This window comes from Dermacentor andersoni, chromosome 8, assembly GCF_023375885.2.
Source record: "Dermacentor andersoni chromosome 8, qqDerAnde1_hic_scaffold, whole genome shotgun sequence".
Taxonomy (NCBI): Eukaryota; Metazoa; Arthropoda; class Arachnida; order Ixodida; family Ixodidae; genus Dermacentor; species Dermacentor andersoni.
The window spans coordinates 15,642,683-15,669,971 of NC_092821.1; the positions used below are offsets into that span (position 1 = coordinate 15,642,683).

At 44.7% G+C, this 27,289-nt stretch overlaps 1 protein-coding gene across 2 annotated transcripts in view; it reads left to right on the forward strand.

Annotated features, from left to right (window-relative positions):
* Nucleotides 1–26,759, forward strand: part of LOC126526639 (uncharacterized) — a 68,846-nt gene extending 42,087 nt beyond the window's left edge. For both annotated transcript variants that reach the window (XM_055068326.1, XM_050174504.2), the window contains 2 exons: nucleotides 13,011–13,649; nucleotides 19,898–26,759. In XM_055068326.1, the coding sequence (XP_054924301.1) occupies nucleotides 13,011–13,649; nucleotides 19,898–20,358 (1,100 nt within the window). In that variant the 3' untranslated portion in view covers nucleotides 20,359–26,759. The remainder of the gene's footprint in view (nucleotides 1–13,010; nucleotides 13,650–19,897) is intronic.
* Nucleotides 26,760–27,289: the final 530 nt, after the last annotated feature.

Sequence of the window (27,289 nt, forward strand, 5' to 3'; positions counted from 1 at the left end):
TTGATTGGTCAGGGGGGCCGAGGTCCTTTCATCTGACTGGCCAGTCTGTTTCATCCAGAAAGCACAGCTTGACTGTGGAGCGTCGTCCGTGGACGTCCCCGAAACAGTCCGGTTGCATGGACCTGCAGGGCTGCCTTCTGTATCTCCCTTGGGGTGCTCAGCTGCTGTTTTTTGAACCCGTACCATCTCCTTTTGAACCCGTACCACCTCGCCTCCTGAGCCCCACAGTGCACGCTCTCGTCCGCCCATCCCTCGCGCTTTCTCTTCTCCCTTTTCAGTTCGCCACGACCTGTCTTTCTTTTCCCCGGATATTGCTTGTTCCTCCTTGGGTACATGTTGCAGTCCTCGAGCAAGTCTCACAATACAAGCATGTCGTCATGCGCATATCACACTTGGACACAGCCCAGGTATACCCGAGGTGCCCAGCTGTCAGTTCGTCATAGGAAGCCTGGAGAATTTCTTCTAGAAGGTTGTTGGCGATGACCAAAAGGTAGGCGTTCTTGCTGGGCGCAAAGCTCTTGTCAACACTGCCACAACAACCCAGAATGCTGGAAGGGTTGAAGACGCCTTGCCTTCCAGGTACTGGATGAGACGCTCTTAATTCGGGGTTTGAGCGCTGCTGCTGCGCAAGAGTGCTGCTATTGATAGGCCCAAGGGAAGCGTCATCGTCGTTTTCTTTCGGTGATGCATCCACAGAATCTCTTGGCAGGCAGTTGGCGTCTAATTGCTTCCGCTCGGACTTATATAATATGGTGACGAACTTTTGGAGACACTGGCTCCACAGAGTAAGGCTGCCGGAGGGGTCCTTCAAATTGGCAAGACAGCACAAGGCGTGATGGTCACTGGCAATCTTGAATGATTGGCTGTAGAAGTATGGACGGAATTTCAATATCGCTAAGATGACTCCTTTTTGGTAGTTGAATAGTTAGCCTTGGCCTTTGACAGCAAACAGCTAGTGTTGGCAATTACTTTCTCCAGCCTGTTGTTTTCTGAAGGAGGACAGCACCTAGGTATGCTGCTCGCGTCTATATGAATTTGCGTCTCGACACTTTTGTTCGAATGTGAGGACAGGAGGGGACTGTAAACGATGCTGAAGTTCCTTGAAGGCTTCCGCTTGTGGTGCTTCCCATTTCAATGGCACATCTGCCTTTGTCAGCTGGGTCAAAGGCCCAGTGGTGCGCAAAAAGTTCTGGACAAATCGTGGGAACTGCACAAGAGAGATCGTCTTCTGTAAGTCGGAGCGTACACCATCCTTGCTGATGACGTGCCTGAGAAACAGCAGCTCCTGGTATGTGAGGCGGCACTTCTCAGGCTTTAGGGTAAGTCCAGAAGACTTGACTGTGTCCAGTACTGCCTTCAGCCTCTGAAGGTGTTCATTGAAGCTCGCTGTGAAGGCCACGCAGATATAGGAGAGAGGTTTGCCACTTGAGACCAGCCAACACTGTGCCCATTACTCGTTGGAACATTACCAGTGGTGATCAAAGCCTGAATGGCATGACCTTGAACTCAAATAACTCTTGAGATGATCAAGGCCGTCTTTTCGCGGTCTCTCTTGGCAGTTTCAATCTGCAAGTACCCACTTTTCAGATCCATGGACAAGTACTTGGCATTGTGGAGTCTGTCAAGGGTGTCGTTGATCTGCGGGAGCGGGTAGACAGCTTTCTGAACATCTTGAAGGGGCAGCGCAAGTCGATAAAGACAAAAAGGTAGGAAACACACAGGACAGCGCTGAACTCGCAACTAACTTTATTAGAAAGCATACAGAAACTTAAATGCTGCAACCTATACCCACGTGCTCTCCCATCAATGGCGTCATTATCAGTGCACAGGCAAACGGCAAAACCATATAATCTAATGCCACGCTATGAAGCGGTTTAAAAATGCAAATTCACTGTCATTCAAATTTAATGAAGGCATGCTTACACAATCCGATCTTTTTTTTTTTTTTCTGATATAGTAGGCCTGAATAATCTCCCTTGCAGTCTCATTGCTATGTGCAATGTTCATTCCTGTCCTGTGCGTTTCCTGCCTTTTTGTCTTTGTCGTCTTGCGCTGCCCCTTCAAGATGTTCAACCAGTACCAACTCGCCCAAATGTCCATCCTTTAAACAGCTTTCTTCCTTATGCTGGTTAATATACAGTAATGGACGCAGAACCTTAGGCTCCTGTCTTTCTTTTTGATAAGGATAACCGGTGCTGCGCAAAAAGCTCTTGGAAGACTGAATGATGTCATTGCAACGCATCTCGTTCTCTTGATCTCGCAGGATTGACGTTCCTGCGACAAGACAGTAGGGGCTCTGGCGGAGAGGTTGGGCACGTTCATCAGTTATGATGCGATGCTTGGCAATCGGCGTTTGTTAGGACCATGAGGATGCAGAACAGTCCCTGTAACTCTGAAGGAGAGTGGATTTGGTCTTGTCTGTGCCTGAAGTGCGCTGGGTTGATGTTGAAGGCAGGCCTATGGTCTTTGTTATACGAGTCTTGTGGAGATGGGCCGAAAAGGGAGAAGGCATCTTGAATGTTTTTTAGTTTGTTCAAGAAAGCAATTGTGGGGCCTTTGTTGAGGTGTCGGAATTTCTTGCTGAAGTTTGCCACCAGCAGCTTGACTTTTTCACCCAGAAATGGGTGATTACCCTTGCGATGCCCAGATCTTTGTCCAAGAGCAACTGCTTGTTTCTCTTGATGATGCCCTCGATGTTTTCAGGATTTCGAGTAAACACTGGGACAGTGATGCCTGGTCAGGGTGGTATGCTCACTTCTTCGTCGAGGACACTCAGGACTGGGTGATGCCCCAGGGTTATCTTCAACAGTATGGCTTTGCCCATCAAAACTGTCATGAGCTTGGATTGAAAGTCAATGAGCACATGATGCTCATTAAGGAAGTTAAGGAAGTCTATGCCCAGGATGACATGACAGGACCAATGCTGCTGGACTGTGAAGGTCACAGGATAGGTACATGCATTGACATTAACTCATATGGTGTATTGTCCTATCGGCAAGACGAGAAGGCCTCTGGCTGTGTGGATCTGGGGACTGTCTCATTTTATCGTCACTTTCTTTAGCTGCACAGCAAAGTCTCCGCTTATCACGAAATAGTCGGCTCCCGTGTTGATTAATGCTGTGACATTACGGCAGTCTATAACTACGTCCAGTTCATGGATTATTGCCCTCAGGTTGCACATCGGTCTTGGTGTCGGGTCACGGCTCCAGTGGGTGATGTGATTGTGGCTGGGGCACATCGTCATTTCTCAGAGTGGTGGCATCACTTGTACTGGCACTTCTTTGTGTGTGCCATCCTCGTAGTAACTGCGGCAGCATCACAGGTGCACCGTCGTCATGTGGTGTGGTCGGAGGAGGACTTTTGTCACTTCACCAGCAAGCAACCACATTTCTGTAGGTTGTGTTTAGTTTCCCTTATGAGGTCTGGGGAACATTTTCTTTAGTCGTTCTGCTTCATAGCTTTGGCTTGGTGACGCAGTGCTTGTGGATAAGGTGACGGTGACCTCGATGAACAGCTGGGCGAGTAGCTGGGGCGGCGCATGCAATCTTTTATTTTGCTGGATCGCTGTTCGGGTCGTGGTGCGTCGAGGGCAAAACCATGTTCCATGTGTTTGTATGAGCAATATCACAGAATGTGGCCGAGCTCACTGCAGTGGAAGGACAGTGAACGTTGTTGGTCGGGGGTCCTTCAGAGGTCTGCTTTGCTTGGCGAAGCTTCCAAATATATGGGTGGGCGACTGTGGTTGCAGGGGCCGCACATAGCGCTCCCAGCGTTGGTTGGCAGGATGCCTCTCGCTGCATACTGTGGTGGTATACGTCACAGTTTGAGGTTTTCTGTTCAAAAGCCATTGCCTGAGGAATTCCCAATGCATTTCGAACTCCTTCAAGGACGATGCCATGATCTTGAGGGTGTGACAGTGATGGCAGCAGCCGGTGCAGTTCCTTGCAGTCAACGTCATATATCTCCCGCAAACAGCAGGTACTTGCCTATGTCGTGTGCAGGTTAATGCGTGTTTCTGTTTTGCCTATGGTGCAGGCACGTGAGTGAAAATGTGGGGACTGTGTGGACTACGGACACAAGCACGTTTTTGCTTGTTCGTCCCTAGCCAAGCTGCACTATGCGACTGCTGGTAAATACACTGGAATGGTGTAGCGACCACACCACTGCACTCATGATTCGTCCGTTGTTCGAATGCCTGTTTGAACTGTGTTTTTATTCTTTCCCTTTCTTTAATCTGCAGTGTATCAATTCACCCTTCTACTTCTGTAGTAGTGGATTCACTACCACCAAGTCTGACGTGTAGGGTTACTGCCAAGGGGAGCAAAGTGTGGGGATGGGGGCTTAGGCAGATGCCCCTTCAGCAGCCGCAGACCAATGCGTAATGGCATGTTGTCACTGTGAATTAGTTGCTTTGTCATCATCATCAGCCCATTTTATGTCCACTGCAGGATGAAGGCCTATCCCTGCGATCTCCAATTACCCCTGCCTTGCGCCAACCGATTCCAACTAGCGCCCGCGAATTTAATTTCATCGCTCCACCTAGTCTTCTGCAGTCCTCGACTGTGCTTCCCTTCTCTTGGTATCCATTCTGTTACTCTAATGGTCCAACAGTTATCTAACCTGGGCATTACCTGACCTGCCCAGCTCCATTTTTTCTCTTAATGTCAATTACAATATCAGCTATACCCGTTCGCTCTCTGATCAAAACTGCTCTCTTTCTGTCTCTTAACATTATGCCTAGGATTCTTCATTCCATTGCTTGCTTCGCAATCCTTAACTTGATTTCGAGCTTCTTTGTCAGCTCCATATTTCTGCCCCGTATGTCAACACCGGTAGAATGCAATGATTGTGCACCTTTCTGTTTAATGATAATGGTAAGCTTCCAGTCAGGATCTGACAATGTCTGCCGAATGCGCTCCAGCCCATTTTTATTCTTCTGTAAATTTCCTTCTCATGATCAGGTTCCCCTGTGAGTAATTGACCTAGGTAAACATACTCCTTCACAGACTCTAGAGGCTGACTGCCTGGATATTGATCAGTATCTTTGCGTCTGCATATTAATCTTCAACCCCACTCTTACACTCTTTCTGTTAAGGCCCTCAATCATTTGCTGTAACTCGTCTGCAGCAGTATTGCCGAATAGAAGAATGTCATCGGCAAACCGAAGGTTGCTGAGGTATTTGCCGTCGATTCTTACTCCTAAACCTTCCCAGTTTAATAGCTTGAATACTTCTTCAAGGCATGCAGTGAATAGCATTGGAGAGATTATGTCTCCTTGTCTGACCCCTTTCTTTATAGGTATCTTCCTACTTTTCTTGTGAAGAATTAAGGTAGCTGTGGAATCTCTGCAGATATTTTCCAAGATATTTACGTAAGCGGTCTGTACTCCTTGATTACGTAATGCCTCTATGATTGCTAGTATCTCTACTGAATTTATGAAAGCCATTTAGAGACGCTGATTGTACTCTGCGGATTTCTCGATTACGTGATTAACGACGTGGATGTGATCCATTTGTATAGTACCCCTTCCTGAAGCCAGCGTGTTCCCTTGGTTGGCTTAAGTTCAGTGTTGCCCTTATTCTATTGCAAATTACCTTGGTGAATATTTTATATAATACTGGGAGTAAGCTAATGGGCCTATAATTTTTCAATTCTTTAGCGTCTCCCTTTTTGTGGATTAGTATAATGTTTGCATTCTTCCAGTTTTCTGGGACCCTTGCAATCGATAGACACTTTGTATAAAGAGCCGCCAGTTTTCCCAAGCATTACGTCTCCTCCATCTTTGATTAAATCGACTGTTATTCCATTTTCTCCTGCCGTTCTTCCTCGTTTCGTGTCTTGCAAGGCCCTTCTGACCTTATCGCTAGTTATAGGAGGAGTTTCTGTATCCTGTTCATTACTGTTTCTAATGGAGGTATCCTAACTCCTCTGGGTACTGTACAGGTCAGTATAGAATTCTTCTCCTTCATTTACTATATATTTGAGATTGCTGATGATATTACCCTACTTATCTTTCAGTGCATACATCTTTGTCTGTCCTATGCCAAATTTCTTTCTCACTGACTTCAGGCTGCATCCATTTTTTACGGCTTCTTCAGTCTTTCTCATCTTATGGTTTCGAATATCACTTATTTTCGCCTTGTTGATCAGTTTTGACAGTTCCTAGAATTCTATCTTATCTCTTGAGTCGGACACTTTCATTCTTTGTTGTTTATTAGGTCCTTTGTTACTTGGGAGAGCTTGCCTACGGTTGCCTTAGTGCCTTGCCCCCCACTTCAATTGCTGCCTCTGAAGCCAGCCTAGTTATGGTTTCGTTCATTATCTCTTATGTCATCTTCATCTCTCTGTTCTAAGGCTGCATATTTATTTGCAAGTACCAGCCTAAATTTGTCTGCTTTTACCCTTATTGCCTCTAGGTTGACCTATTTCTTCTTGACCAATTTTACACTTTCTCTCTTCAAATTGAGGTGAATCCTAGCCCTCATTAGAACCTATGGTCGCTGCACTTTACCCTATTAATCACATCTACATCCTGTACTACGCTGGGATTGGCAGAAAATATTAAATCAATTTAATTTCTTTTTTCACCATTAGGGCTTTTCCAGGTCCACTTTCTGTTGCTACGCTTCCTGAAAAGGTGTTCATTGTTTGCAGCTTATTCCTTTCTGCGAATTTTACCAGCATCTCTCTAGCGTTCCTAGAATCAACGCATCAGTTGCCAAGTGCTTGTTCACCAGCTTGCTTTTTTCCCACTTCTGCATTGAAGTCGCCCATTACTACAGTATACCGAGTTTGCACTTTTCTCATCGCTAATTTAACATCTTCATAAAACTGATCTACTTCATCATCATTGTGTCTGGATGTTGGAGTGTAGGCTTGTGCTACCTTTAATATATACCTCTCATTACATTTGATTACGACTGCAGTGAAACCTCATTAAACCGTAGTTGGCCAGAGCTTGGAAAAAGTGCGTACTAAATGGTAACACTTTTTAACCAAAAGAGCACGAAATTGTGCCCACTTACTGTCAAAAACGGAACACGGAACTCGGAGAGAGTGTGATGAAAGGGAAAATAAATCTGCAATATTTATTCACTTCGCGCAACAAAAGTGTTATTTTCGTTTGATGCCGCAGTGGCCTAGCAGCGACGACAGCGGCCTTAAACTTACTGAAGCTGTGTGCCAGCTTTTCAGCCAACCCCCTCTTCTCACCAAGCACTCGCATGGAAGATTCCTCGTTGGCGTTACGTATTCTCCGTGCACGCACGCAGTAGGGCTGCTGAAGTCGCGGGGCGCCTTTTTCATTGCGGGGTACTGTTCTCATCGCGACGATTGCATTCATGAGGCTGATGTAATGTGCAGCTTCTGTTACTGTCGGGCCTCAAACGCCCGGTGTTGCCGCTTTCCGTGTCGTCCTCATCACTGTCGCTAGTTGACACTTCAGCAACAACGGAGGCAACAATGGCGAAAAGTCGAACCTCGTAGCCGACAGCTCTTCGTGGTCACAGCAGTGTTGCCGAGCAACTTCTTCGCATTACAAATGCCACACACCGTAGTCAACAGCAGATCCCTGTCGCATGCCAGCGCCGACTTCTTAGTGTCACGTTTGATAGCACGAACAATGTCTAATTTTTCTTCTATGCTCAGCACTCGGCGTCTTGCTTATCCTAGCTTCGGCATGATGCGAGTCCTCGTTTGCCCGACGCCACAACGCTCTCTGGCACGGCGCCAAAATGATGTTGATGTTCATGCGACTTCACGTGCAAACTTCACAGCCGCCAGGTGGAGATGACCCACCACCGTGTTTGCGCGACGAAAAGTGGAAACACTATGTGTTAACCGACACGTACGCAATAACCTGGTACGGCTTATGCGGATACAAAACACATTATGTTCAATGGCCGCTGAGTCGGGGATTTGACTTTACTACTTTTAAAGCAAAACTACTGTTTAAGCGGGTACGGTTTAATGAGGTTTACTGTACTGCTACCCTGTCATTAATGCTGTAGAATTCATTAGTGTTGCCCGCTATGTCCTTATGGATTAGGAATCCTACCTCGTATTGCTTCTTGTCGGGGATACCTCTATAGTTTTGGACATGGCCGTTAGTCAGCAGTGTATAGGCTTCACCAGTTCTTCTAATCTCACTAAGGGTAATGATATCCCAAACAATTTCTGATAGTTCCTCAAAGAGTCCTGCTAAGCTAGCCTGTTCGTTTGCATGCTTCCCCATTACGGACTCTGTATGGGCCGCTATGATCCCGTACGGGAGTAAAGCGCTGGCTCTCGGGTAGTGGACATTGCCACTGACTAGGGACGAATGGAGCAAAGCCTGTACTCTTCCATATCACCTAGGTGCAGTCTCCTAATTTCTCTCTTGCAAGTCAAACATGTGTACCCGTGTTGGGGAAAGGTGGTGCAGCTCATGCTTGGCTGCAGCATAAATGAAACGGAAATGGAAATACTGGCAGGTCGATAGTGGAGACATGCACTATGCGGTTGTATGGGTGAGCACGCACATCTAAGCTCCTTGCAATAATCGATGCTTTATGTGTGAATTCGGTGACAGTTTTCGGTGGGTTGCGGGTAAGTCAGTGAAAAGGGGCTCTTTATGTTTTGTATTAGAAGTTCTATTTTCTTTTCCTCTGTCATTTTTGGGTACGCTTGCCTGAATAGGAGCTTCATCTCTTCTACATGCATGATCACAGTTTCATTTGGCTTTTGGACCCTTGACTGCAGTAAAACCTCAGCCCTTTTGTTGCACAAAATATTGGTAAATGTCTTTGGGAACTCAGTCTTGAAAAGATTCGACGTCGCCAACGAGGCCTCGTGGGCTTTTGTACCATGTTTTTGCAGGGCCATCGAGGGTAAAGAAAACATAATGGAGCTTCATGTCATCCTCCCACATGATGAATGTAGCCATACGCTCGAATTGATCGAGCCATTCTTCTGGGTCTTCTCCAGGCGAGCTGTTAAAGGTTGCAGATACCCAAGGCTGCTGCAGGATGAGGGGGGGAATGCCCCTGGCAAGGTCATAATGGCCGTCAAATCTTTGCACTGTCAAGTATGCTCCAATACAGGGGCCGTATTCTGAAACGATCCACTTCAGTGATACTATCGCATTGGCCATGCCTCCTCCAACGTCATGCATTGATTGCCTGTTTTAGCAAAATTTGAAAATAAATAGCACCATCTAGTAGCTCCGGCCTACGACAATTTGATGTCACAGTGTTGTCGGGTGCTCCCAACATATATTGAGTAAATGAACGCGTCTTTTCGCGGTTGGTTGGTGGTGTAGTGTAATAGAGACAAGAGTGTTGGTAGTGTATAGATACTGTTGACGACCGATAATTCGGACTCCACGGGGAACATAAATACGTCCAAACTATCGAATGTGCGAAAATACTAATGTATCCAAAAAAGATCACTTTATTTACGTTTCAAGGTCTCTGTGCAACAAACAAATGGTCGATGCATTGCTGCACACACTTCCATTTATGTGCAACCAAGTCAGCCTGTATTTCTACCAGTTTTAAGTTTCGCTGTACGACGATGCAAGGACTGCAGAGGCTTGAGCCAGATCCGCATGTGGAAGGCTCGGAGCACACGGCACATCATCATCTGAGTCAGAGTTGCCATTTGACGGTGGGAGAATTTGCTAAATTATTTTGTCATCGTTCAGTTCGGCACACGACAAAATTGCGCTGTCGTCGTCTGCAAAGCCTTCAAATGTAACGGCGGCAGGAATTGGCACACATTTGAGCTCATTGTGGTAGACGGCAGTTCAGCCTCTTGAGTTGCGGATTTGGGCTCATTCACACTGCGAGGGCCGTTGGGACCATTTTACGTGGCTTATCAATAACTTCACGAGAAAGACTTCTTTGAGTCAGCAGAGCACTGTCTTGAACGCAAACTAAAGAAACAAGCACAGCATGGCAGAATGCTGTCTGCAAGGCAAACTCAACAAACAGAATGGCGATAGCGGGCCATGCGTGGGGGTGCCGGTAAAGGATGTGATGACCACGATGTCGATGTGACCTCACAATTCAGGCAAAGCCTCCAAGATTGGCAGTTGCAGTTAAATCTCAGAGGCGTAGAGCGGCAACCAAGGCAAGGCCTCAGAGATTACCACCTAGTGTGTAATCTCTGAGGCCATACTTGATGTATTGTGGAGGTTACCAGAGGAGATAACGGCGCCAGTGTTAGCGTACGCTACATCACAGACGGAGTCCGGATAATCGAATGTAGAACTGGCGGCTGTCTGAACTATCGGTCGTCGTTATACATTAAATTAAGTCTAAGGGGCCAGTGATGGTACTCGAAGGCTGTTCGAATTACCAAGCATGTCCGGATTATTGGTGTTCGATTTATTGGTCGGCGACTGTATTTTGATAGCAGTTTGCACATAGTTTTACGCAGCAATATTTGTTGACTGTTGATCGGCTATTGCATTGTGTTGTCTATTGCATTGAGTGCCTTGGAACAGCTGGCAGTGGCACCATGAACAACACGTTGCTCACATGGTTGGTAGTGACCGGTTGGTGGTGAAGTGTAGCAGAGACAGGTTGGACAATGCCACTCTGGTGGTGCATGACGGCTGACTCACAGTGTCGCTTGATAATATCATCAAAAATGTGTTTCGCAACCACATAAGTTGTAGCACAAATTACTCATTAAAATAAAACATTTCGCACCTCCTTTTTTAATTAGATTTACCTAAAGCAGCCGTAGGCAACCATAATCAGTGCACAGGACCCTTACTGCGGCCATTACACTAAAAAACAACACACCTGAGCCGCTCTACACTCGCACGGTGCGCTCTCTTGTGCATTGTGAGGCGTTTGAGAGTGCAGGTTGGCAGTGCATGCTGTCGTCACCAGCAAGCAGCTGGTTGTTTTATTGAACATGACTATCGGCGAGGTGGATCGTTTCAGAATACAGCCCCAGTTTCGCGCTTCGGCGGTAGCCCTAGAAGAGGGCGATTGCTTCGAGCCTCGTCACTGAGGTTGCCAATCTGGCCTGTGGCCATTTGGGTAGCACCTTCACCAGATGTCGCATATTGGTGACAGTGCAGGTGACAAAAGATTGGCAAACTATGGCGTAGCACTGGAACGAGTCTGATTAGGTTGGCTTTCACCGGCAAAGAAATGGAACGATTTGGCAGCGGTAGTCAGAGTGGACTGCCACCCACTCTCGGCTGAACTCGGATTTATAGCAGACAAACGTTCGAGATAAGGCGCAGATGGTATTTACAACAATGTCGAATAGAAGCCATTCCGCTTGTCTGTGATCATTCCAGATAAGTTTGGTTGCATCGTATGTCGCAAAGTGCTAATGCCACGTGCCTGTGTATTTGAGCATAAACATTGCAAGAGTTTACAGGAGTATCCAGCATGTTTTAACAAGGTGTTGCAACATGCTAGGGCATAGCTGTGACTGGCTCTGTTGAAGGTTGCAGTGCATTGCTTCAGTCATGTTAGTGTGGTAGTCCTTTACCTGAAGGTGCAACAAAGTTATAAGTGCTCATCCATCAACCGTGCCTTCATAAAAACTAAGTAACTGGAATTTAACAATGTGCACACTACCTCCCTTTTCACAGAGGTATTTAGTTTTTAGTATGCACATTTATGCTTTAGCATGCAAATTTGCATTACTTTTCGCAAAGAGAGGGGTTTGTTTTCGCCATTTCTTGATCGTTCTGGCAAGCATTTGCCAGAAGTGTGCGATGACAGATCACAGGGTGTCTAGTTGCTTTCTTTTGTGCAAAACTCGAACTCAAGATGTTGCACTAATTTGTTAAGCCTATAAAGATTAGTATTAGTAAAGCCCAGTTCTGCGGGTAGTTTTCACAGATGAAGAACGGTGAGATGTCACTCATAGAGGCCATGTATGTCCTCGCCAACTCTTTTCAATCTGAACTTACAAAGACATCACCAAAGTTCTACATGCTGTCAACAAGGAGAAACCTATTGATGAAGTCTCATGAGATAAATTTGTTCTGGTGCCAGTGATTCATTAATGAAGTTTTGTAAGTATCACATGTGGCCACTAAATAGTTGTGAGAGCAAGCTGGGTCCTAGGTTTTTGACACGGTTCTCTATGGTTTGTTGAAAACTTTGATAATCCTCAAACAGTCTATGTTCTCTCACTTTATTATTTTATACCAATAAAAAAAAAGTATTTTCTCGGTGAAAACAGGTAGATTTGCGAGCAGGGTCACCAAGCTTCAAATAAAAAAGTTTTAGGTACCATATTTTCTGATGTACAATTCGCCCTCTTGTATAATTCGTGCCTTTGTATAAAATACAAGCCTTTCATGCATCATAGATTCGCAGGCACTTATCCTCATCGTAAAATGCAGTACTTGAATCTGACGTGCTCAGCTACTACGCTCTGCCAATGTACCGAGATTTTGGCTACCCAAAACATTAGGCAGCAGATGTCAAAGGTGAGCTAGGGGCGATATCGGGCAAGCATCTCTCTCTTCAAACGTTTAGTTGCGCTTTCGTTATCTCTCGTGGTGGGCTGGCATTTGAACATTGCCTCCTCAGTGACATGGGGGCCAAAACAAATGTTCAGAAAGCGAGATGCTTTCATCATCGGCAATATAATGGAGGAAGAGTTGAAATCATGCCGCGTTTCGTAGCATACATCCTATTTCGCACTGTTTGTGCATGCATAGGTATGCGTTTGTAAGTATGCGTGCTCTCAATACTGTTTTGTAACACCTGCCACCTTTGGTAAATTCCATGTATAAGTTGCATCATTGTATGAGACTCACTGTAAAAAATTAAAAAAAAAGGAATGCGTCTTATACACTGGAAAATACGGTAAATCAGAAATGTCAACCAGCCCTGTGTTGTTCTATCCTGAAATCTCTCTCAAGACCTCTCCAATAAAAAGAAAGGAAAAGAAAAAAGAAAAATTAAAAGGGAGTTCATCATTAGCTTAAGTACCTATGTTATTCTTTGACATGTTATAATAATTCCATTTTTGTTATATTTGTGCAGCATCAAGGCCTTCTATATCTACGTCAACAGCCAAGGGTGACAACTCACATCAGAGACTCCGCCACCGCTGTCACCTCTGTAACTATGAGACTGATGAGGGTTATCTGCTGAAATTACACACCAGGGTCCATACTGGTGAACGTCCCTTTAAATGTGATTTGTGCCCTAGGAGATTCTCAGTAAGGTACAAGCTGAAGATACACCTGCGTACCCACACAGGCGAGAAGCCATTTCAGTGCCCTTCGTGCCCTCGGAGCTTCTCACATAGGCTCAGCTTGCGGAGACATGTACCCATCCACACAGGTGAGAAGCCATTTAAGTGCCCGTCATGCCCCGAGAGCTTCTCGCAAAGGTACAAACTGAACAAGCACTTGCAAACCCACTTGGGCCAGAAGTCATTTCACTGCCCTTCATGCCCTCAGAGCTTCACACAACCGTCCAAACTGAAGGAACATCTACGCAGTCACACCAGCGAGAAGCGATTTCAGTGCCCTTCATGCCCTCGGAGCTTCTCGTGCAAGTATAACATGAATCGACACCTGCGCACCCACACAGGCGAGAAGTCATTTCAATGCCCGCTGTGCCCTCAGAACTTCCAACAGAGCTCCAAGCTGAAGGAACACCTCTGCACCCACACAGGTAAGATTCCGTTTCAGTGCCCTTCAGGCTCTCAAAGCTTCTTGCATAAGTCCAGCATGAAGCAGTAGCTGGTTACCACTACATAAATACAGATTACTGACCACACCACTGCACTGTCTCTTCCATGTCCTTCGGGCGAACTCAGCACTTTAGAAAGAGACATAAGGAAACAAATCTCTATACTACCGTGGAGTAGGTAAACAGCCATGTAGAACTTAACTCAGGATTGGGAGACTACACAGTTGTGCAGCATGCTGCATTATGTTCTGCTACATCAGGTAGCGCAAATGTCACCATATGTTCTTGAATGTCAAACTGCCAAGTCACTTCTCTTGATGTTCCAGCCTAATCTAGGATATGCCAAGGACATTTGTAGCAGAGTGGAGCCTTGATTATGCAACTTTCGCGGAAGCAAGTATGAGCATTATATGGACTATAAGCTGTAGATTTGCCTAGGTGTTTCATGTATCTTATTAGCCCACACATTTTTATTATGAATTGTAAAAAATGGCAGGTTTTCTATTTTTGTGTAAGCTAGTTATTATGTTTCTACATCTACCGTATTTACCTGATTCTAACGGGTCACCGACTCTTAATGTGCACCCGATTTTTGCGGGCTTAAAAGTAAAAAAATAATAGTGCACTTGAATTCCCTCTATTAATAAAAGAAAAATACTGTAACAACTCTCCAGTGTTTACAATCAGAATAAACGAAATGTGCATAATGTACCTTCACACACTGGGAATTCTTTAAAAGGAGCTTTCATTATGAAAGTACTGTGGTCTCTATGTAACCTCCAGGGACCAGGGAAATTGTTCCTGTTTATTTATATATTTATTTATTTGTTTATTTTTACAAGCTGCAGCCTATCTTGGGCTATAGCAGAAGTGGCGATAACATCATATGGTCAATTGCAGACAACAAGTTGGTCAGGGGCAATGAACGAACATTTCCGGGCAATGCATTCCAACACTCTATTGTTGAGGGAAAAAAACCATGTTTATACATGTCAGTTCTAGATTGCAGTGGCAAAAGATTTAGGTTGTGAGAGCTATGGGTGCGGGAAGGTCAGCACATCTAAAGCATTTATCTAAGCGGGTACAGAATGGAGAGTTAACTAAGGTGTGCAGGAACCTTATGCTCTATGCTTTATGTACTTTACATATCAGGAGTTCCGTTTTTGGAGAGACAGAGCTGAAGGGTACACAAAGTGTCTTTTCTTTTTATAGGCGCAACTACTTTATTGCATAGCAGAAATCAGTTGTACAGCACAGAGGTGTTGCATAGCATAAAAAAAAAAACTGGAAGTTAGTTAGCCACTGACTCATATAGCACTGATAGTTTCATATACTAGTCAGTTGCTAACTGTTATCAAACTGGCTAGTATGATAGCCACTGACTAGCACATCAAACACAGCAATATGACCAAAAAAAGCACAATGAACATACCAACTGAAAAAGATGTTTTGTAGTCACACACTGGCTACATATTAAACTGTGAAGAATGACTGCAGCATTGGTTGCTTCATCTGTTCCAGCCACTTTTCTTTAATGAAGTTGCCCACTACTGAAAGATTCTGCAGATAACCTTTTGAATCTTTCTCCTGTTGAGAAAAATTCCTGAGTGCTTCCAGTGCCAACTCTGCTTGCTGTGCAGTCACAATGACAGACTCAGCTAACACTTGATCCTCTGGTTCTTCCGCTTTGTCTTCACTGTTGTCTTGAGCAAGTTCAGCAACAACGTTTTACACAATGTTTTCCGTGCAGGTTGCAACATCAGTGTCGATGTGAACATACTCATTAAAATAGAATGAGATACCTCTTGCTGCGCCGATTCTGAGCAGGTCTTTTTCTGTCCCCATCACGTGTGTCCTGCATGCCTGAGGCAGTTGGCTGTTGCGCTCGCACTGACTTGCTTCCATGCGTCGTTGCAAAAGTACACTGCACGAAGAACAGCTTTGCACTCCTTTGCCTGTTCCACAAAGAGCAACATTCCCTGCAACAGGCTTTTGTGGGTATGTCTCTTAAATGCCTAAATTACGCTCTGGTCCTTGGGTTGAAGAAGCTTTGTGGTGTTGGCTGGCAAGAATTCTAGCTGTATAAATTTCAGTCTTGGCACAACACCATGTACTACCGGGCAAATGCCCTCAAGAAACATTACCTATTTCTTTTCCCTTGACAACCACATGTCCTCGCGATGAATTCATAGGGTTTGTGGTTATGTGCATACAACACAGGCATGGGGGTGACATTCTTGAAACAGTGAGGATGTTTTGACTTGCCATTACCAGCAGCTTGATTTTGTCCATACCTGTCACATTTGCGTCCGACCGAACAGTCACTCGCTCCTTACTGAGCTTTTCGCCGGTGCATTTCTCTCCTTTTAAAAAACAGGTTTTAGATGAAAGAAATAAAAAAAAATAGCAGCTTCATCTGTGCTGCAGATGTCATCTGGGCTCAACTCTCACAGGATTTGCGGCAGCTTGCCTTTCTTTGCACGCAGTCACATTGGCAGCAGCACTTCCCTGGACACGGCACAAAAGACAGTGCCATTGCAATCTTTAAATCTTGCTGCCCATCCGTTGATGCAGGCCTTGGATGCCCAGACAGATCCTTCGGCCTTTGCTTGAATGCTGATAAGAGGGTTCTCGCTCTGGGCCCTACCTCAGTACCATTCACCTGAACCTTCACGAACTTACACAAACTGACGCCATATTTATAATTTTTGCTAATGCCTTTGACAGCGTGGCTCATAACCGCCGGATATATAAATTGAAGCTGATTAAAGTTGACGAAAAAGTGATAAACTGGGTTAAAGAATATTTAGGTAACAGACAACAAGCCGTTGTAATTAATAATGTCCATTTGTAATTTCAACCTACTCATTCCGGTGTGCCTCAAGGTTCCGTTTTGGGACCCACTCTATTTTTAATTTATATAAATGATATTCATCAGGGTATAGACTCGGAAATCCAGTTATATGCCGACAACTGCGTATTGTATCGGCTGTTAATATGTAAGGCTGACTGTGTTAAATTACAAAATGTCTTTAGCAGGATTGAAAGGTGGTGCTCAGACTGGCAAATGAGCGTAAATACCTCAAAAACTAAACTTATGAGATTTACTACTTGCAGTGAAATTACGAAGCACACATACTTTCTTAATGGCGAAGCTCTAGAAACTGCAGAATCATTTAAACATCTAGGTCTTCATCTTTCTCAGACTTTGTCTTGGCATAATCATGTGGGTTGTATTGTTTCCACTGCATGTAAATCTCTTGGCCTCATTCGTCGTACACTTCGTCAGGCTAATACTGATACCAAGCTTCTTACATATACCACCGTACTTCGTTCAAAGCTTGAGTATGTACACTCGCACAGTACTCACCAAGTACTGTGCGAGAGACTCATGGTTTGGTGGCAGATACGAATGGTGGCAGATACGAACTCGCGTAGGCAAACATATTTCCCTGTCTCAGCTTCTTTCATTTGAGGGGAACATAGAAATGCAAATTTCACGATTTTTCTGCATGGGAAAGCGCCGTCCTGAAGGCACAATTTTTGTAGTCGTATCCAGGCACAATTTTTATAGTTATATCCGATATGCAGTGAATGCTATAAGTCGACTGCACTTATGCGTCTGATAGTGTTCCTGGCACCGTGCGCAGATGGTGCGCTTGGCATAGCACCAGAAATGCTGGGGATGATTATGCCATTGCATTTGGTGTTGAATCATTAAATCTCATAAAAGTGAAACTATCACCGAAGATATCACTCGAGATCTTAGTCGAGCATAAAATTAATTGGCAGCAACCTTCACTTCATTTTCTCAAAGCCAGTCTGGATAATCTTCAGACTGGCTTTACAGCTGGCACAATGGAGGAACTCTGTTTGGTATTTTGCTAGCTTTATTCATGAATATGTCGTATTTTTCCGCGTAAAGCTTACCATCGTGTATAACTGGCACCTAATTACAACAGCGTGGAAATAAAAAGAGCATCTGTGAGCACAGCTCATGAAAATAACTGCATACAACAGCACTCTGATCTCTGCAAGAACAGTCTCCACTCGTGGATGCACGACTCGTCCACATCGTGTCTTCGGCCAGAGGCTATGTCCCCACCCCCTGTGGCGATGCTGATAAAGCTGGATTTACATGATGGATGTGATCGCAGACAAATCAGTCGCATGACGTGTGACGTGAATCAGATCACAGTGTGGACAGAGCAGGCCTCGAATGAGCAACAGTGGTGAAGCAAAAATGACCGAACCTAAAAACCCAGTGGTGATTTGGCTCTCCACCGTATCGCGAAGCACTTCGCACAGACTGAGCGAGTTTCACGGGCACGGTGGAGGAACTGGGGTCAGACATATCAAAAGCGGTAGCTGGTCCATGCCATCATACGCCTAACCCACGCTGGGGTCGTTGTTGAAGGGAGGAACAGGTTCTCATCGAGAATGAAGAGTACTGGGTTTATATTTACAATATTTATGTAAGGAGTAGAAAATGTTACATCTCAACAGTCTAGCCAGACTTTTTTTTTTATTTCTTTACCCTAGAGGCTCAGCTTGGGCATTACGTAGGGAGTGGGGGGGAGAATAACAGTTGATATACAAAAGTATAAGGCAACATGCAAGTAAGTCGAATATCCTTATGTGAAGTCGTACATGCTATGTAACTTTTACATCTCTTCGCATTCAACAACATGATATGCCAATAATTCTTACATTATACAAACAATAATCTTGCATCCTCCGACATCTGAAGAAATGTAAGAATGTTAATGTTTCTAATTTCCGAATGTTTGATTAAGTGTTTGAATATAATATGGTCAGTTATTTCGGCTATATTACTTGGGAGATGATTCCATCATTCAATGCAGACATGAAAACTGCAATAGTTCAGTACGTGCAAATGGTTGTTTGACCTTAAATTCATGATCAATTCGTGGGAATTTCCTTCTGGCTGGTAAGATGTGTGCCTGAGATATTTGGGTGATGAAAAAGCTGATGGAAGAAAGTTAACAGAGATATCTTTCTTCTAGTCTGCAATGGGATGAGTCCTAGGTCATGTTTTATTTTGGTGATGCTTGAATGTTGTGAATAGTTAACTGTAATAAATCACGCTGCCTTGTTCTGAAAAAATTCTAATTTGGTAATAAGATGTGTTTGGTGCGGGTTCCATATAGATAAGGCATACCCAAGCTTTGAACGAAGTACGGTGGTGTATGTAAGAAGCTTGGTATCAGTATTAGCCTGACGAAGCGTACGACGAATGAGGCCAAAAGATTTACATGCAGTGGAAACAATACAACCCACATGATTATGCCAAGACAAAGTCTGAGAAAGATGAAGACCTAGATGTTTAAATGATTCTGCAGTTTCTAGAGCTTCGCCATTAAGAAAGTATGTGTGCTTCGTAATTTCACTGCAAGTAGTAAATCTCATAAGTGTAGTTTTTGAGGTATTTACGCTCATCCGCCAGTCTGAGCACCACCTTTCAATTCTGTTAAAGACATTGCGTAATTTAACACAGTCAGCCTTACATTTTAACAGCCAATACAAAACGCAGTTGTCGGCATATAACCGGATTTCCGAGTCTATACCCTGATGACTATCATTTATATAAATTAAAAATAGAGTGGGTCTCAAAACGGAACCTTGAGGCACACCGGAATGAGCAGGTTGAAATGACAAATGGACATTATTAATTACTACGGCTTGTTGTCTGTTACCTAAAAATTCTTTAACCCAGTTTATTACTTTTTCGTCAACTTTAATCAGCTTCATTTTATATATCGGGCGGTTATGAGCCACACTGTCAAAGGCATTAGCAAAAATTATAAATATGGTGTCAGTTTGTGTAAGTTCGTGAAGGTTGAGGTGAATGTCTGGAGTTAGTTCAAGAAGCTGGGATTCACATGACCGGCCTCACTTAAAACCATGCTGTTTTGAAAATAGAATGTGCGGTCACTTTTGCTTTCTGCTTTGATGTTCGCCAAACTTTGAAGTGTGTTTAAAAATTAATGCCTGGTGGGGAAAAAGCGAACTGCTTACAAAACAAAAGAACAGTTCTCCTTCACGTCTGACAGCACAGTGTGTCCGTGAGCGGCGTGAGAAGTCTCAAAATCGGCGTTTGAAACCATAATTAGCAGGCTAACGATGCCGAATGGGCACGGTATGGAATGAGTTGAGTTCATTTCTTTGGCATTTCATAATGAAATCTTACTTTTGTTTTGTTTGTGCAGCATTGGCTGAAGGTGACAACTCGCAGCCGGGACACCGCTTCCGCTGTCACCTCTGCGACTATGAGACTGACAAGACTTCTCATTGGGATGCACACATCAGGGTCCATACTGGCGAGCGTCCTTTTAAGTGCCATATTTGCCCTCGGAGCTACAAACAACGGATCAACCTAACCATACACCAACGCATTCACACGGGCGAGAAGCCGTTTCAGTGCCCTTCATGCCCTCAGAGATTTTCATATAAGCCCCTACTCAAGAAACACATGAGCGTCCACACGGGTGAACGGCCATTCCAATGCCCATCATGCCCTCAGACCTTCTCACTGAAGTATGCCATGAAGCAGCACCAACGTATTCACACAGGTGACTTACCGTACTGCTGCGACGTCTGCTCCAAGTCATTTATGAGGGCTGATTACTTGAGGAAACATAAAAGAAAGCACCATGATACCATAAAGTAGTTCAACAGCCGCGTTGAACTAGAGTGAATTAGGGATTTGCATACACGTGAAGCACGCTGAATGGTGTACTCCTGCATCAGGTAGCACAAGTGTCACCATATACTTTCAGATGTTGAACTCCCAAGTCACTTCAAATGATGTTCCATACTGATCTAGAAAGTTGCAGGGACGTTTGTAGTAATAATATTGCAGTGTATTACAGTGTCATGGTACAGTCCAACCTGTTTATAACGAACTTGAGTTCCATGAAAAGTAGTTCTATCAGTAGTTCGTTATATGTGGACTTGCCCTTCAAAACGCAAAAAAATTTACACTGTTGCTGGTGTCGGCAGTTATAATTGGACACCATTGTGCTCTTACATATCTACCACATCTTACACATTACTCTTACTTTATCTAGCTGCAAGCTTATGTTAAAAACGTAATCTAAAGAAAGAAATGCGGTGGCCTGGCCCCTTCGAAACGGCGCTCAGCTCATTCTGATCGCCTGCCGTTTTGAAATTATGACTGAACTTGCTGCCAACTTTTCTTCAAGAGCTTGTGATATGTTTTACTGCAAATAGATTCTGTGTACGATACTGAAGTGTTCCAGCTGCCTGGATGTGGAAAGTAATGTGGAATGCCGGCATTTTGCAAAGATGTTGCGTTGTGGCACCGACATCGGCCACACACGCGCCGAGAGCTACGAAGTTACATTTTTATGTCGCTTTGACTGAAAAAGTGCGAACTTCGAAAGGTCGAACACCATTGTAAACCATTATCAGCAAGAATGTAAATGAAGCACCGATGAACCACCTACTGGCAGTGGCAGGTCATGCCGCATTCAAGCCAACTTGGAAATATCAATAGGAACGCTTGAGGAGCGGCTCTTGGTTCAAATTGGTCCAAGTAGCGTGCATAACATAGTGAACGTGGTGCCGTACCGATAACAGTGCAAGAATGAGAGTACCGCTGCTGTGGCTTCCGAAGATTGCGCGCGCACACGGTCAACTCCATGCTGGTGTACCGCCGTCATTGCCTCCGAGATTGGAGGTCACGGACACAGTACGCCGTACTGCTTTGCCCGGAAGCACACTGAGGCATGCCTTAAGGGCACGGTTGCCTTACCATGGTTGAAAGTGAGTGACTTTCCTCTCTGCTTCTGAAACCTGCGCACAGCACTCACTCATCTCGGATCTTCATTGCAGTCAGACTGGAGCTGGGGAGGGAGGGTGGCCGCTGCTGTGCACCCAGTTTGATCATACTTGCGTGCTTCAGAACTTCATGTGTGCCCTCCTTTTAAGACCTTATTTCAAGTGTTCGTTGTAACAGCACGACACTTTTGAACATGTTTTGTTATATGTGGACGCAGTTTCAATAGGCAGGGTCAGAAAATTGTAAATGCCATGAAATTAGTGAATATAACCGATAGATGATATAGATCAATAGATACCTGTGATCGTTATAAGTGGGTTCGATTACAGTTGAACCCGACTATATCGAACCCGTTTACATCGAATTATTCTATATATTGAACAATTTCTGGACACGGTATAGTTACGATGAGTATATATAGCAAAAATTACGCTTACATCGAACAAAAAAAGCAGCGACTCCCGATATATCGAACGTCAAGCGGCAGAAAGTGCCCCCGGAAGGTGGCTTTCTCTCGCGGTGGCAGGAAAACCCGGCGGCGCCGCTCCATCCAACCGCTCTCCCTACCGTGACCGCCCTGCCTCGGACAAGCCGTTGACAACCCCTTGCGAAAAATTATCCTGGCCCGCCCGCAGCGCTTGCTCAGACAGCCAACCAGAGGCTCTTGTGCCCTCATCGTGCAAGATGGCGGAAGTGCGAGTTGTCTCACTGCTTTCCTGGTTTATTGCATGTTCATTGTGTGTGCGCCAAGTAGGCCTTCTCCTGCAGTGTTGCCGTGATGAAGCGGCAGAATTCGGCTTTCGTCGTGAAGCTCGAAATCATAAATAGGATTGAACATGGTGAGAAGTCGGATGTCCCATCAGCATACAAAATTCCGAGGAGCATTCTCAGCACGATCTTGAAGGGGGGGATTACTGCTAAAGCTGCCAAACTCGCGACCTGGTGCCCGTGGCGCCCGACGCGTACACACGGCCGTGTGCGAGTGGTTCATCCGAAATTGCTTCAGCCGTGCCAACTTTCGCATGCTTGGTGATGACTAAATTCTGATGAATGCGACATGAATGCAACGAAGCCATTGCCAACGTTGCCGAAGTTTGGAGCGAGCTGTCATAATTTCCGGAAGCTGTTGACGAATCAATGGTGGACGAGTTTGTGAGCGCAAATGATGGTGTCGCGACCACAGGAGAGCCCGAAAACGAAGACTACATTGCCGACATCGTACCGAGCACAAGTGAAAGTGGGCACAATGAGGAAAGCAACGACGGTCCTCGGCCCACATCCTCCGAAGTGATTGGTGCGCTCGCACTAGTCGGTGCTTCTGCGCAAATGCGGAAGGTTGCGGCCTCAGCTGCTCCGACGCTTTAGACAATGTGGAAAAGTGCGTGCGTCGTAGGCAGCGAAATTGCCCAAGCAGAAGAAAATGCAGGACTATTTCATGCGAAACTAAGCTAGTTTCACCAATAAAATGATTTTATAAATGGTATGTGCTTTTATGACATCCAATTAATTAGCAGGCTTATATAGAATTATGCTCTATATTGAACTGATAGGCGTTTTTTTGCGAGTTCGATATAGCCAGGTTCGACTATATATTCTTTCATGCAAAGGCACAACAACGAAATGCTCACTCCTCAGATTTACTTTCAAAAGACTCAGTGTGCGCAATAATGTTCCCAATCGTGATAAATTTTGATATCAAATGTGTTACTCAAATATATATATTGGTGTTCTCAACACGCTGCTGCCTATTTGAAGTTTCACACATATGAAGAAAATGGACACTGAAGGCAGAGAAAACATGGAGAAAAATGATTGTGGTGTTTAATTCAAATAGTGAGGAAAAAAGTGAGAAGATAACTTGGCGCAGGTGGGACCACATCTTCCAGATTTTGTGTGGTACTTTACTAGTTGGGGCTTTTGGTAGATTAATTGCCGAGTCCTCCAGGTAATTGAGCCATCCTCGCCTACTTGTATTTGCATATGTGGACAAGATTATAATGTATGTGTGCAAGGGTATGAGGATATTTCGTTATTACTCTACTATAACTATCAGTTAAAGGGGCCCTGAACCACCCCTCGGGCCGGGTGAAATAACATAGTCCACAGGTGCTGTGAATATCTCAGCCAAGTTTTACTGTCATACACAGTGCATGGAGCTCGTAAGCGGACTGCAAAGTCACCTTTCTCTCAGACGCTCTTTTCAACAGAAGGCCCTGCCCTCACTCTTTTCTAGACGCACTATTTTGTCATTCCCCTAGGCGGCTGTTATTGGCCGATAGCTGACATCAAGCTGTGGCGGCTACATGGCGTTAATACTGCCGCCGCCGCGAGGTGCCGCCACAAGTCTACTGGCTAAGCGCACTGCGACTCGCTGAGGACAACCGCGTTTGGCTTTTGTTTAGTGCATCGTAGGCACTAAAGGCAGATGCTGTGGCGTCTACGTTAACATCCAAAATGAAATTTGAACTGCACACCACGGCACCGTATAGAAGGCTGTGGGTACGCCCCAGTGCGCCGTAGCCTTCGCAGTGCAAGGCATTGAAGAAGGAACGGGCGCACAGTGGAGGCCGTGTTTGATTGCCAATAACTCCGTTTCTGCTGAACGCATTGAAGTACTTTTTGCGACAAGGTATTTCTGAAATAGCGTATTTTCACTTCGAATGCCTTTCTCCACTAAGATAAAAAGTGGTTGAGGGCCCCTTTAAGAGTTAGACGTGGATAAGGCACAGTGCAATTAGGCAGCTTTTGCTTACTTTTTTAGCAATACAGTCACCGACTGATTTTTCAGACTCCAAAAATTCAGACATGCTCGATTATTCGGTCTGCTTCGCGGCACCGCCATTCTCCCCATAGACCATAATGTATGACAACTGCCGAAAGTTCGTACACCTTAAAACCTCTCGTCTGATTTTTTGGACACTCCTTGAGCCAAGTCGATCGAGAGCACCATGCACCGACTCTGACCGGGGCATGGTTCGGCTTGCTGAATGCCATTTTTGTTTTGAACAGAGCCTCCTTGCTGCCCCACGAAGTGGCGCTACTGCAAATCCCCGCTCATCATCATCGTTTCTGCCTGGTTCAATAGAGTGGCTACAGCAGTTCCGGTCTCAGCTTAGTAAGCCAAGTCAAGAGAATCCAGCAGCTGATTTGTTTCTTTCTTCGTGCATGACGCTGCGAGCAGGCCACGTTTTTCGTTTGTGCGACCGGTATCGGCATGACGGCGTGGTGGTGTTTGCTTTGTGTGCTGTGTCGAGGTTGCGGTAATCCAACGCGGCATACGGAAACATCGCGTCAAGTGTCTAATGGCGCCGACAGTACCCGCGCAGACTGCGCTGGGGAATGCCAGCAAGCAGGTGCCGGGAGGCCTAGGATTTGTTGCATTCCGATGAGCTCCCTACTGACGCCGAAAATGTTCTGCCGAGACCTGTGCAGTGGTTGCATTGCGATTCCGGACATTGTCTCATTTGATTTCATAGGTGCTGTACTGAAATGCGCAGAACTCGACGACGGCGAGATCATTTGTCAGGTTTCTGCTCCACCGCCGGACGTTGACTCTGAGTCAGAAGATGACTCACCATGTCCTACGCTGCCGTTGCATGCGGAGCGTGTACAAGCAGTGACTGTGTTTTCAGCTGCCTATAGTGACCGTACGACCCTCTCCGAGATTCAGGCTTATCTGATTGCACGTAAACGGAACAGTGTGCAACGGCGCATTCATGATTTCTTCAAGCCTACTGCCGAGACCGAAGAAGTGCGTGGAAATGAAGGATTTCTACTTCTTTTTTTTTTTTTTTTTTGCTTAATCTGCTTTTTCAGACACCTGTTTATTCGGACATTTCCGCAGTCCCCATGAGGTCCAAATAAACGGTCGGTGACTGTAGTTTCATCAACGTGGCCAGTCAGCTTACTTAAGCTGTAATGAGTGCATGTCCAAGATCCCTGCTTATCAATATAACATATTTGCCTATCAAGAAATTTCTGCCCAAGAGATTATTAATATTTAAAGGCCAATGAAGTGAAAACAGCCGGAATGATCAATCAGTAAACATCATAAACATCAAATTTTTATGCATTCCACTAATATCTTAATCTTGCTCTTCTCCTAGGTTTTTATCCAGAGCTGCTGAATATAGTGTGTAATCGTCTTGTAGGGGGATCCAAAATATTTATCAAAGTACTGTCTTATTACTATCTTGTAATTCACAAACACGTTTTTGTGTTTGTAATACGTAATGGAATAATTGTAGCATAACAAGGGTTGCTGCTGGGATAGTTAGTTCATAGTAGTATGTTGTAAAATTTAGAAAAGTGCAAAAAAGGACATGGACAAGACTGAACAACACAACCGCTTGTGTTGTTTAATTTTAGAATTGTAGCAGTTCTTGAGAAGCATAAATATAATCTACAAAGGAACATCTATTTATTTATTTATGTTCAATACTGCTGCTTCTGTTTGAGAGCATCGCGGGTGGTCAGTACTGTGTTACAAGGCAAGTAATTTAAGCAATAAAGAAAGAAAGGCAAACGTAATTAGTTATTCCATTTGGAAGGAACAAGAACACTTCACAACTCAAGCTAGGCAGAAACAACGAAAAAAAAAGCCAGTGAAACTTAATCATATAACACAGCTTTAGAGAAATAATAAATGCATTAGTTAGCACAAGTAAATCACTGGGTAAAGAAAAAAAAGAATAATGCAGAGCAGGAAGCAGTTTGTACATTTAGGTAAAAAGTGGCTTACTATAACTGCACAATGAAACAAGCTGCACCACTGAGATAGTCTGACTGTGCCAGCTACACAGCGATCATGTAGTACGCACACTTTCTGGAGTATCCTGTGTATGTGAACAAGCTGCTTATATTCTTTCTAATGCTTTCTATGGTTTTGAAATATGTCTCTTCAGTTTAATGCATTATAATGCTTATTATTACACTGCAGATGTCCGAATGATATGCTTTGCCAAGTTCCGTTATGAAATGCTGAGTTTACTACGTGTTTCTCTGTGTAGTGTCTTTCTATATACACTCGAACTTTGATATAATGAATATCTAATAACATATTTTCTGACATGATGGAGTAAATATGAAATTTGGTTGGTAATGATTCATTTCAGTGAAGTTTCTCCTGCTTTAACAAAATAAAGAAATGCGGGATCTATCATGGTTTTCGTTGTAGCAAAGGAAATTTTTGTTTGCACATTGCCTTAAGATATATTCTGGCAGCAAAAATGTCAAATACAGTCACCGGTTGATTTCTTGGACCTGAATGATTCTTGGATGATTGAATTCTGAATGATTCTTGATTTTTTATAGCCTACCGCTATCACCAATGTATTACAGCAATAATCGATATTTCAGACACTGTAAGAGGTATCGGCCATGAACTGCGTGTGCAGTGTTGCAGACATGGCGGCCATAGACAAAAGTGCCGTCATGTCGACTGGCGTGGCACGAAACTGCAATGTTGGTTGCCTACGCCCGATAAAGCAGTGTGCGTTAGCCCCAGCAGCCAAAGCTCTGTGGCCAGCAAAGTGGCTGGTGGCCAGCTGTTGTGGGAAGCCTGCTGCCAGCACGTTCGTACTTGTATACCTTATCGGCGTTTGAACATGGGATCGAGTGCACTTTTGCCAGAAAGGTGAACTGCTAACAGTGAGAGCAAAGTATTAGACTACGCAAAGTAAAATTCATAGTTTTCTTCTTACAAATAGCAGTAAACATTCGCTTACTAATTAAGTTAACGAGTGTGGTATCATATCAGGGTGTCTACCAACCGGGAAAACCGGGAATTCTCAGGGAT